The sequence below is a fragment of the Heptranchias perlo genome, chromosome 10 (genome assembly GCF_035084215.1).
Source record: "Heptranchias perlo isolate sHepPer1 chromosome 10, sHepPer1.hap1, whole genome shotgun sequence".
NCBI lineage: Eukaryota > Metazoa > Chordata > Chondrichthyes > Hexanchiformes > Hexanchidae > Heptranchias > Heptranchias perlo.
In genome coordinates this window covers 1,976,499-1,989,864 of record NC_090334.1, presented here as the reverse complement: position 1 = coordinate 1,989,864, position 13,366 = coordinate 1,976,499, and the positions used below count along the sequence as shown (strand labels likewise).

The window sequence follows — 13,366 nt, the reverse complement described above, 5'->3', positions numbered from 1 at the left end:
GTTTAGAATAGTTATGGAAAAGAACAAGGTACAATCAAATGTGAAAATACTAAACTGGAGGAGAGCTAATTTCAGTTTAAAAGGGATCTTGCCCTGGTGGATTGGAATCAAAAATTGGCAGGCAAAACAGTAATTGAACAATGGGAGGCCTTCAAGGAGGAGCTGATTCGGGTACAGAGCAGACACATTCCCACTGGGGGAAAGGAAGAGCATCCAAAGCTAGAGCTTCCTGGATGACTAAAGATATGGAGATTAAAATGAAACAGAAAAAGGGGGCTTATGATGAGTGCAAGGTTCATAAAACAGTTGAGAACCATGCTCAATACAGAAAGTACAGAGATCATCAAAGAGAGAGTATGAGAATAGATTAGCAGCTAACAGAAAAGGGAACCCAAAAGTCTTCTATAAACATACAAAGAGTAAAAGGGTAGTCAAAGGAAGGATGGGACCAATTGGGGATAAAAAAGATCTTGTTGTGGAGGCTGAGGTACTAAATGAATACTTTGCATCGATCTTCACTAGAGAAGAGGATGCTTCGGGAGTCCCAAAGGCTGTGTTGCCTGCCAGTGTCAGGGTTAAGGATATCTCCTTGCGCCTGGAAAAGAACATGGAGCATGAGGGGGAGGATCCAGTTGTCGTGGTCCATATAGGAATCAGCAACATAGGTAGAACTAGGAATGAGGTTCTGCTGAGGGAGTTTGAGGAGCTAGGGTCCAAATTAATAAGCAGAACCTCGAAGGTAATAATCTCTGGATTACTATGTGAGCCACGTGCAAATTGGCATAGGGTCAAACAGATCAGAGAGTTAAAAGCATGGCTCAAAGAGTGGTGTGGGAGACAGGGGTTTCAAGTCATGGGGCACTGGCACCAGTACTGGGAAAAGAGGCAGCTGTTCCTTTGGGATGGGCTGAGGTCCAGGTGAGGGTAAATTTATAAATCTAAAGAGAGAAAAGTCAAGGCCATAGAGCAGTGAAGCGATTTGGGTAAAGATAAGCAGAGTGTGACAGGAAGGGACGAGAGTTTAACGGTAATAGTGCATCAGTGAATAAAGTCAAATCAGGAAAAAAATAGTAAAAAGTTAAAATTAAAGGCGCTTTATCTGAAGGCACGAAGCAAGATAGATGAATCTACACATGGAGTCAGAGGGCATGGCCGAGGTACTAAATGAGTATTTTGCATCTATCTTTACCAAGGAAGAAGATACTGCCAGAGTCTCAGTAAAGAAAGATATAGTTGAGATACTGAATGGGCTAAAAATTGATGAAGAAGAGGTACTTGAAAGGCTAGCTGTACTTAATGTGGATAAGTCACCCGGTCTGGATGGGATGCATCTTCGGTTGCTGAGGGAAGTAAAGGTGGGAAGGTGGAAATTGCAGAGGTACTGGCCATAATCTTCCAAACTTCCGTAGATACGGGGGATGGTGCCAGAGGACTGGAGAATTGCAAATGTTCACCCTTGTTCAAAAAAGGGTGTAAGGATAAACCCAGCAACTATAGGCCAGTCAATTTAACCTCAGTGGTGGGGAAACTTTTAGAAACGATAATCTGGGACAGAATTAACAGTCACTTGGACGAATGTGGATTGATTAGGGAAAGCCAGCACGGATTTGTTAAAGGCAAATCGTGTTTATCTAACCGGATATAGTTTTTGCCTGTCTTTTCGAAAAGTCAAGTACCTGGAACATTTAGTTCCCAACCTTGGTCACCTTGCAACCATATCTCAGAAATGGCTACTAGATCAAACCCATTTATCTCCATTTGCGCCATTAATTCATAGAATCATAGAAAGGATACAGTATGAAGGATGCCATTCGGCCCATCGAGTCCGCACTAGCTCTATGCAAGAGCAATCCAGCTAGTCCCACTCCCCCGCCCTATCCCCGTAGCCCTGCAAATTTTTTCCTTTCAAGTACTTATCCAGTTCCCCTTTGAAGGCCATGATTGAATCTGCCTCCACCACCCCCTCGGGCAGTGCATTCCAGATCATAACCACTTGCTGGGTAAAAAAGTTTTTCCTCATGTCACCTTTGGTTCTGTTGCCAATCACCTTAAATCTATGTCCCCTGGTCCTTGACCCTTTCGCCAATGGGAACAGTTTCTCTCTATCTACTCTGCCAAGACCCTTCATGATTTTGAATACCTCTATCAAATCTCCTCGCAACCGTCTCTGTTCCAAGGAGAACAACCCCAGCTTCTCCAGTCAATCCACATAATTAAAGTCCCTCATCCCTGGAATCATTCTAGTAAATCTCTTCTGCACCCTTTCTAAGGCCTTCACATCTTTCCTAAAGTGTGGTGCCCAGAACTGGACACAATACTCCAGTTGTGGCCGAACCAGTGTTTTCTGAAGGATCATGACTTCCTTGCTTTTTTACTCTATGCCTCTATTCATAAAGCCCAGGATCCTGTATGCTTTTTTAACCACTTTCTCAACCTGCCCTGCCACCTTCGACGATTTATGCACATATACCCCCAGAATCTCTCTGTTCCTGTACCCCTTTTAGAGTTGTGCCCTCTAGTTTACATTGCCTCTCCTCGTTCTTCCTACCGAAATGTATCACTTCGTATTTTTCTGCTTTAAATTTCATCTGCCATGTGTCCGCCCATGCCATCAGCCTGTCTATATCCTCTTGAAGTCTATCACTATCCTCCTCACTGTTTAATACCCTTCCAAGTTTTGTGTCATCTGCAAATTTGGAAATTGTGCCATGTACACCCAAGTCCAAGTCATTAATGTATATCAAGAAAAGCAGTGGTCCCAGCACCGACCCCTGGGGAACACCACTGTACACCTCCCCCGCGTCTGAAAAACAACCGTTCACCACTACTCTGTTTCCTGTCACTTAGCCAATTCTGTATCCATGTTGCTACTGCCCCCTTTATTCCATGGGCCACAATCCTGATAATCCTACCGTGCAGCACTTTATCAAACGCCTTTTGAAAGTCCATATACACCACATCAACTGCATTGCCCTCATCTACGCTCTCTGTTACTTCATCAAAAAACTATATCAGGTTAGTTAAACACGATTTGGCTTTAACAAATTCGTGCTGGCTTTCCCTAATCAATCCACATTCGTCCAAGTGGTTGTTAATTCTGTCCCAGATTATCGTTTCTAAAAGTTTCCCCACCACTGAAGTTAATCTGACTGGCCTATAGTTGCTGGGTTTATCCTTACACCCTTTTAGAACAAGGGTGTAACATTTACAATTCTCCAGTCCTCTGGCACTACCCCCGTATCTACAGATGTTTGGAAGATTATGGCCAGTATCGCTGCAATTTCCACCCTTACTTCCCTCAGTAGCCTAGGATATATCCCATCCGGACCAGGTGACTTATCTACTTTAAGTACAGCTAGCCTTTCAGGTACCTCTTCTTTATCAATTTTTAGCCCATCCAGTATCTCAACTATATCTTCCTTTACTGAGGGAGTGGCTTCTTCCTTGGTAAAGACAGATGCAAAGTACTCATTTAGTAGCTCGGTCATCCCCTCTGCCTGCATGAGTAGATCTCCTTTATGGTCCCTAATTGGCCCCACCCCTCCTCTTACTATCCCTTTACATGCCTGTGGAAGACTTCTGGATTTCCTTTTATGTTGGCCGCCAGTCTATTCTCATACTCTTTCTTTGCCTCTCATTTCTTTTTTCACTTCCCTTCTGAACTTTCTATATTCTGCCTGGTTCCTACTTGTGTTGTCAACCTGACAGACGCTTTTTTCGGTTTCATCTTACTCATTATCTCTTGTGTCATCCAGGCAGCTCTGGCTTTAGTTGCCCTACCTTTCTGCCTTGTGGAAATGTGCCTAGACTGTACCCAAACCATCTCCTCTTTAAAGGCCACCCACTGTTCAATTACAGTTTTGCCTGCCAATCTTTGAATCCAATTTACCCTGGCCAGATCTGTTCTCATCCCATTGAAATTGGCCCTCCTCCAATTGAATATTTTTACTTTAGAGTGGTCTGTGTCCTTTTCCACAGCTATTCTAAACCTTATGATACTATGATCACTGCTCCCTAAATGCTCCCCCACTGACACTTGCTCCACTTGGCCGACCTCATTCCCCAGAACCAAGTCCAGCACTGCCTCCTTCCTCATAGGGCCGGAAATATACTGGTTAAGAAAGTTATCCTGAACACATTTCAAAAATTCCTCCCCCTCTTTGCCCCTTATATTATTGTTATCCCAGTCTATATTAAGATAGTTGAAGTCCCCAGTTATCACTACTCTTATTGCTTTTGCACCTCTCTGTAAATCCCCTGCAAATTTGCTCCTCCAGATCCTTCCCACTAGTTGGTGGCCTATAGAATACACCCAGTAGTGTAATGGCACCTCTTATTTCTTAACTCTAACCAAATAGATTCTGTCCTTGACCCCTCCAGGACATCCTCTCTCTCCAGTTCTGCAATATTCTCCTTAATCAATACTGCCACACCCCCCCTTTCTTTCCTTCCCTATCTTTCTTAAACCCCTTGTATCCAGGAATATTTCGTACCCAATCCTGCCCGTTTTTGAGCCAGGGCTCCATTATCGCTATGACATCATATTCCCATGTGGTCATTTGCGCCTGCAGCTGACTAACCTTGTTTACCACGCTTCGTGCGTTTACACACATGCAATGCAAACCAGTCTTAGACTTTCTTGAATTCTATCTTAGTCTGATCCCACCTAATACTGTACTATTACTTGCTCTGGTGCCATCTTTCTCCTGGCGTTTAGAAGAATGAGAGGTGATCTCACTGAAATATATAAAATTCTGAGAGGGCTTGACAGAGTAGATGCTGTGAGGCTGTTTCCCCTGGCTGGAGAGTCTAGAACTAGGGGGTATCGTCTCAGGATAAGGGGCCGGCCATTTAGGACTGAGATGAGGAGAAATTTCTTCACTCAGAGGGCTGTGAATCTTTGGAATTCTCTACCCCAGAGGGCTGTGGATGCTCAGTCATTGAGTCTATTCAAGACCGATAGATTCTTGGACTCTAGGGGAATCAAGGGATATGGGGATCGGGCAGGAAAGTGGAGTTGAGGTCAAAGATCAGCCATGATCTTATTGACTGGCAGAGCAGGCTCGAGGGGATGTATGGCCTACTCCTGCTCCTATTTCTTATGTTCTTATGAAATGTAGTAAACAATGTGGAGGATAGTAACACACTTCAGGAGGATATAAACAGACTGATGAAATGGGCAGACACATGGCAAGTGAAATTTAACACAGTGAAGTGTGAAGTGATACATTTTGGTAAGATGAATGAGAGGCAATATAAACTAAATGGTACAATATTAAAGGGACAGACCTGGGGGCACATATACACAAATCTTTGAAGGTGGCAGGACAAATTGAGATGGCTGTTAAAAAAAAAAATGGGGGATCCTGGGCTTTATTAATAGAGGCATAGAGTACAAAAGCAAGGAAGTTATGTTAAACTTTTAGAAAACTTTTTTTTTTATTCGCTCATGGGATGTGGGCGTCATTGGCGAGGCCGGCATTTATTGCCCATTCCTAATTGCCCTCAAGAAGGTGGTGGTGAGCCGCCTTGAACCACTGCAGTTCGTGTGGTGAAGGTTCTCCCACAGTGCTGTTAGGAAGGGAGTTCCAGGATTTTGACCCAGCAACGATGAAGGAACGACGATATATTTCCAAGTCGGGATGGTATGTGACTTGGAGGGGAACGTGCAGGTGGTGTTGTTCCCATGTGCCTGCTGCTCTTATCCTTCTAGGTGGTAGAGGTCGCGGGTTTGGGAGGTGCTGTCGAAGAAGCCTTGGCGAGTTGCTGCAGTGCATCCGGTGGATGGTACACACTGCAGCCACTGTGCGCCGATGGTGAAGGGAGTGAATGTTTAGGGTGGTGGATGAGGTGCCAATCAAGCGGGCTGCTTTGACCTGGATGATGTCGAGCTTCTTGAGTGTTGTTGGAGCTGCACTCATCCAGGCAAGTGGAGAGTATTCCATCACACTCCTGACTTGTGCCTTGTAGATGGTGGAAAGGCTTTGGGGAGTCAGGAGGTGAGTCACTCGCCACAGAATACCCAGCCTCTGACCTGCTCTTGTAGCCACAGTATTTATATGGCTGGTCCAATTAAGTTTCTGGCCAATGGTGACCACAGGCCTCAGTTGGAGTACTGTGTTCAATTCTGAGCACCTCACTTTACGAAGGATGTCAAGGCCTTAGAGAGGGTACAGAAGAGATTTACTAGAATGGTGCCAGGGATGGGGGACTTCAGTTATGTGGAGAGATCGGAGAAGCTGGGGTTGTTCTCCATAGAACAGAGAAGGTTATGGGGAGATTTGATAGAGGTGTTCATTTTATAAACGGTTTTGATAAGAGTAAATAAGGAGAAACTGTTTCCAGTGGCAGAAGGGTCGGTAACCAGAGGTGATCGGCAAAAGAGCCAGAGGCGACATGAGGAAACATTTTTTTTTATGCAGCAAGTTGTAATGATCTGGAATGCACTGCCTGCAAGGATGGTGGAAACAGATTCAATAATAACTTTCAAAAGGAAATTGGATAAATACTTGAGGGGGGAAAATTTACAGGGCTATGAGGAAAGAGCAGGCGAGTGGGACTAATTGGATAGCTCTTTCAAAGAGCCGGCACACACACGACGGGCCAAATGGCCTCCTCCTGTGCTGTAACCATTCTATGATGAATCACTCCTGCCCTCCACCCTATCACAGACCTCTTTTTTTTGTTCTTTCCCTACCCCCTTTTATCTGGCTCTGTACTTGCTTAAATGCTGTTCTCCTCGAACATCTTCCAATTCTGATGAAAAGTCATCAACCTGAAATATTAACTGTTTCTCTCTTCACGGATACTGCCTGAGCCACTGAGTGTTTCCAGCATTTTCTGTTTTTATCACAGTCTAAGAGTATTCAATTATGGACACTTGGTTAAAGGGCAGCCTAAAGTAGCTGACTCATGAAGGGAGGACATAATTATACCTAAATGGCAATTCTGCACACACCCTCAAATATCTTGGTGGTAATGGCTCAGCAGATAAATACACCACATTGTGTCGCAATGAACCATATGGACCATCAAAGTATCAATTTTGATCCCTGTCCTGCATCTTTGGCAGGCTGGCAGTGGGAACACTAGGCCTGGAAGAAAGAATTGGCCTGGGTTCCTGCTTTAGACAACAATCACCTGCTGGAAACACACAAAGTTTGGTGAGAATTACAATGGCCTCAGTTTAACAACTTCCTGACACTCACTGTACAGGCTGCGACATAAACGATGGCTATTTGGACAAGGTACCAGAGTGCCCTGTACCCCTACCTATGTCATTGCTTCCAAGCAGAGCAAAAATAAAAATTGGCAGCTTTCTCCCAATCACCAACAAACTAATTCTCAGCTGGGTTAGTCAATTCATTCCGTATTTAAAACTAAATATGAAAAATTATAATAATTCCTCTAATATCAAATCTACTTCAAAATACCTTTTTTTTTAGTAAAAAAACATTTTTCAACAGATATTCTTGTAAACCTTTTGATTAAATTTAATCATTAATACTTTTCAGCTTTTAAATTATACAGATTTTATCAATACTGATAGTGTACTTTGTTAATTCAGTTTCACTGTATTTATTGCGTTATATTTATGTTCTTATTTTCTCTCTATAGCTCAGGATATTATAAACTCGAAGCAGTGGAATATAGGCCAGTAAATAAACATCATCCGCACTTTGAACATATTGAATACCTTGTTTCAGCCAAATGAACAGCTTTTGCATTGAGGGTTTTATTTGGGAATGTTATAAATGGTAAATAACTGGAAGCTCAATTCCCTGCAGCAAAGGCTTGACAATCTATTTTCCATCAATTACCGCAGCGCAGCATATTGGTGACATAATGGAAACTTCCCTTTGTATACCTTGGTTGTAGTCCCAAGGGCAGCTCTTTGTCCTCTGTCCAGATCAACATATCCACGATATACTTGAAGATAACAGTGAACAGCTGCTGGGCTCGTTCAGTCACACCCACAGGTAATTGATTAGCAGGATTCTGTGGAAAAGCAAATACAGTACTTAGAACGTACTTATTAGCAGGTGAGAATTCCTGGTCGCTCTCTTTCTCTCTCTCCTTCTTACATCCCGTTCTTAAAAAAAAAATCAGCACAGGAGTTGCAAACTTCTCTTTCTATAACTTTGTACAAGGCTACCAATGACAAATAAGTTTCTACGGTCAAGGTGCCAAACATTTTCTCTTTGTGGATCACTCAGCTGATAAGAGTCCACAAGCTGCATGTAAAAAGCTGTACATTATCACTACCACCACACCCTGGTACTGTGCTCTCTCTCCCCAATTCAAGCTGGAACTCTGCTCCCTGCCTCCAAAGTCATGTTGGTGCACTTCTCTTACACTTGCCCTCTCCCATTTCATGCTAGCATCCTTTCCCCACTTCAATTTCACACTGGCACTGTTTCCTTCTCCCCCCTCCCCCCCCCCCCCTTTCAATTTCAATTTCACACTGGCAGTGTTTCCTCCCATCACCCCCCCACTTCTAATTCCCACTGACTGTTTCCTCCTCTTCTCCAATTTCACACTGGCACTGTTGCCCACCCACCAACTTCACACTGGCACTCTCCTGTCCTCAACATAACTCCCAGCTCTTCCACCACTGCTGGTTCCTAACCCCGGCTGCTGCTGTGAGCAACCGAATGGCACTGCTCTCTCTGGGCAGGAATTCCTGATACAGTACAGCGCAAATTGCCACCCACATGGCACAGCTGCATTCAATTATTTGGTGCTGGAGCTGCAAGAGGCAATTGGCAACTGTGTTCAATACCTGCAACGGGGGCGGGGGGAATGTAAACATCAGAGTCGTGTAAGGAGCTCTTCTCAACAAATCTGGGGTTCACGTACATGGAGAGGTGCTGTGCATTATTCCCAGCCTGTGCTCTCATCAAGTGCATTAAAATAATTCTCTCACTTCGAAGACCTCTCTGTACAGATGTAAACTGGGACTTGATTTAGTTTTGCTACACGATTGGGATTGTTCTCCTTACAGCAGAGAAGGTTAAGGGAAGATTTAATAGATGTTTAAAATTATGAGGGGTTTTGATAAGAGGAGATAGGGAGAAACTGTTTCCACTGGCAGGAGGGTCAGTAAACAAAGGAAACAGATTAAGGTAATTGGCCAAAGAACCAGTGAGGAGATGAGAATTCTTTTTGGGGCGTTTTGCTACTTTAAAGGTGCTATATAAATGCAAGTTGTTGTTGGTGGTGTCAACAGCCAATGTAAAGAACCGCTACTGCTGCCGCTTAGGTTCTGCCTATCATTACTCAGCCGTCTGTATGGGCTGGGGTGCGTTTCCCCCCCAAGCCTATTACTAGCAAGCATGGACCTTCCTCAAACACATACATAATTATATGTTGCTGCTCTGTGGTATAAACGAGGCTGCAGTCAGCAGCAAAGGAAGAGAGTTAGGTTCTGTGATACAATGAGGTAAAACTTACCAATGGTATCGAGCACTTGCGAAATGTCTGAATCAGCTGAGTGAAGTACAATTAGCGCTTCTGACACAAGCCGCTTTTACATTGCTCTTCCCCAGCCACATCAGTGTAAACCGGCCAGTCTGCCCCTTATTAGGTACAAGAAAACAATGGGTGCCACCAACTCCATGACCACAACTCCCCTGCGCATGCCAGCAGGATGTGGGTTCAAGTCCTACTCCAAAGACTTCAGCACATAATGCAAGCTGGCACTCCAGTGCAGTGCTGGGGGAGTGCCACACTGTGGGACGTACCATCTTTTAGATGAGATGTTAAATCAAGAAATTCTTTTAAATGTTTGGAACAATCTGTCAGGCGGTCTAACAGAGGAAAATATATCAGAATGAGGCTGGGTGCTCTAACAGAAGAGCTAGGGTACCAGTGGGCTGAATAACCTTTTATCATCCTTGACTTTTCTCAAATTCTGATGAAACAAGTAGCAACAGGACAATATTTTGTAGTCAGTCAAATTGGGTTGCATCATTTTTCCAAAGAATTAATTTTCCTGGGGAAGTCTTTGTATGAATCTGGCACAGCTTGATGAAATTGGAAAGAATGTGAATATATTCAGTGCAACATGGTGACTTATTTCATTGATTGGTCATCCATAGGTAAATACAAACCTGATTCAAAGTGCATCAAAAGCCTGATATCTGTAAAAACATTGCGACTGAAAAGCACGCGCGTTGTAACATGTAATCTACAAGGGCTGGGAAATGTTTACGTGACATTTCTATTCTGGGAAATGTTCCAGGAAAATCTGATTCAATTGTATATAGCAGATGTCTCGTTTATTAGAGCTGTACTTTAACTGCTTTTACTCTGGAACACTGACAATTTCTCACAAAAGGGAGAGGGAGGATTCAGTGCTCTGTACACACACACACCAACACTGAAATCAAACTTAAAAAATCAACTTAAAACTGCTAGCAATTATTCACTCCTATCATTTTGTCCCTACTCACTGGTAGCACTTATCAATGGAGAACAAGCTTCGATCCAAATCACAAGGCCAGACTACTGGTTATTAGTCAAAATAAATGAAACATACCAGGTACCACTCTACCCAGCATGATCCCTTCCTACTATCTCCTTCTTTGTCTCTGCATCTATTTTTGTCTGATTACACCATGGGACATTTTCCTATGTTAAAGGCAATATACAGATGCAAGTTGTTGTTGGATGTCGGACAAACAGTCTGATAACACAAAGGTGATGAAAGGGTCAAGCAAGGTGGTGGTGAAGTAGAGTTGGGTGTCAGCTGATCCCATGTCTGCAGATGATGTTGCCAAGAGGCAGCATGTAGATGAGGAAGAGGAGGGGATCAAGCGAAAATCCTTGGGGGACTCCTGAGGTGAAGAGAAGCAGTTAGTAGAGAAGCTCTGGCTACTGTCTAATAGATAACAGTGGAACCATGCATTGGCAGGCTGCCTGAGTTGGATAACAAAGAGCTGGTGGTAAAGGATGGTGTTATCAACTGCGACAAAAGGTTGAAGAGAAGTTGAGGAGGACAAGGAGAGATAATGCACCACAATCACAGTCACAAGAACATCATCCGTCACCGCACACATTTGAGTGATGTGGGAGGTGCCAAATTGATTAGAGAGATTTAAACAGGAGAGATGGGCACAGATCTGGGAGGCTACCCCATGGAGCACTGAGAGTTCAGGCACTGCACGCATTAGATGCAGAGTAATTTTCCCTTAACTTCATCCAAACAGTGTTGGACTTCAGAAGTGCTCCCTTCACTGCACCAATTGCCAACATAATCTTATCTGTGTCACATACCAGCTAGATAGAGGGCATTTCCTCTACTACAGGACGAGATAGCTATCAGAATACATAATATGACAGATTGTGATATTACTAAAACACTTGTAATGTCTAAGAAATAGCTTAAAAACAAAGACAGACGTCATTTAACTGTATATTTAAAGCTTCAAAAATAAGAGTAAAATGTGAATAGAAACATGAATAACGTTACTGGAAACTGTTTTTACGGAATGAATTTAATATATATAGAAAAAAAGAACTTGCATTTATATACAGTCTTTCACAACCTCAGGATGTCGCAAAACCGCTTTACAATCAATGAAGTATTTTTGAAGTGCAGTCACTGTTGTAATGTAGGAAACACTGCAAGCTCCCACAAACAGCAGTGTGATAATGATCAGATAATGTGCTTTAGTGATGTTAGTTGAGGGATAAATATTAGCTATTTAAGATGAATCAATTACAGTTCCTATTCTGGATCTCAACTAAATCGTTCTTCTAACAAACACCATTAGTTCTTTATAATACAAAGAATTGCGCAAACATAATCCTTCAATACTTGTGCAGAAAATGGTCAGGAACAGGCTTACAAATTTCAGAGCCTGCAGCCTCTAACATGGTTAAGATGAAAAATAAAGATAAGTAAAAGTACATGCACCATTTAAAGTCAAATTACTGCTCTCTATTACTCAACCATGAAAAACAGCAATTATCTTAAACTACTGCAAAAGTTCTGCGTCATTTGAATTAAATTTAGAAGGGTTTTTTTCAGCAAATATATCTTAAAAGTTTCTTTTCCAAGAAATGTTCAAATAGACACAATTTTCTGGTAGCAGAGGTTGTGGCAGTTCTGTCCTCCTTAGGAGCCAGGAGTAGGCAAATTGTTGTTTTTTTTTTAAAAGTTGCTTCTAGGATTGCTAACAGACCATTTTAAGCAACTTAGTGGCTGAACCCTTATTTCTATAAAATTATTTTCAAATTTGCTAGCATGACTGCCTCTATTTTTCTCCTCACTCTTTGGTGTTACTTCAGTGCAGTACTGAGGGAGGGCTGCACTGTTGGAACTGCCGTCTTTCAGATGAGACTGAGGACCTGTCTTCCTCTCAGATGAACGTAAAGGATCCCATGGCACTATTTTGAAGAGCAGGGGAGTTCTCCCCGGTGTCATGGCCAATATTCATCACTCAACCAACATCACAAACAGATTATCTGGTCATTAATCTCATTGCTGTTCATGGGACATTGCTGTGTGCAAATTGGCTGCCACGTTTCCTACATCACAACAGTGACTACACTCAAAAGTACTTAATTGGCTGTAAAGCGCTTTGGGACATCCTGATGTCATGAAAGGCACTATATAAATGCAAGTTCTTTCTTTGGCGTCACCAGCCTACATGCCAACTGAAAGGGCAGACGGGTGACTCGCTTTCAGCCCTCAATCAACGTCGCTCTGAGCAAGCTACATGGTGGTAAGCACACCCTGGATGACTTGGACTTCCCCTCTGTCCCTGTAGAGAAGCACCTGGCCTCTAATCAGTGCCACTCACAGAAACATACCTGAACTGAGCAACCGTGCAGGAATCAAAAGTGTGCTTCTGTACAAACAAGAAGAAAAACTGCCAATGCTGGAAATCAGAATAAATCAGAGTCTGATAAAGGGTATACACCATAAACATTAACTTGCCTTTTCTCTTTATGGATGCTGACTGACCTGCTGTACTTTTGCAGAATTTTCTGTTTTCATCCCACCACTGCATGGTATCAATCATGCCATCATAAAGCTTTATCTTTCAACATGCACAATCACGTGCTTTATCATACACAAGGAAAGAATATTAATATTCAGAAAAGGAATGATTTTCAGGTTGAAATTTAATAAATAATAATCTACAGTTGCATGTTATGAAAAGGCTGTCATTTTTTTTAAAAAGAGAAAACTATGCAATAGTTGAGTGGAATTGAGATTTTTCTTTTACATGTATGACAGTGTAGTGACATTGCTGGGGGATGGAAACAATGATGTACTGTTCCAGATCCCACAATTAGATCATGGCCCTTATGATCCAGGACTTTTTAAGTAACTGGACTGGAGAAGCTGGGGTTG

At 42.8% G+C, this 13,366-nt stretch overlaps 1 protein-coding gene across 1 annotated transcript in view; it reads right to left on the bottom strand.

Annotated features, from left to right (window-relative positions):
- The window catches only part of ubr1 (ubiquitin protein ligase E3 component n-recognin 1), a 189,088-nt gene that overhangs the window by 138,207 nt on the left and 37,515 nt on the right, over positions 1-13,366 (bottom strand). Inside the window, exon 5 of the mRNA XM_067991119.1 lies at positions 7,868-7,998. Coding sequence (XP_067847220.1) covers positions 7,868-7,998 — 131 coding nt within the window. The remainder of the gene's footprint in view (positions 1-7,867; positions 7,999-13,366) is intronic.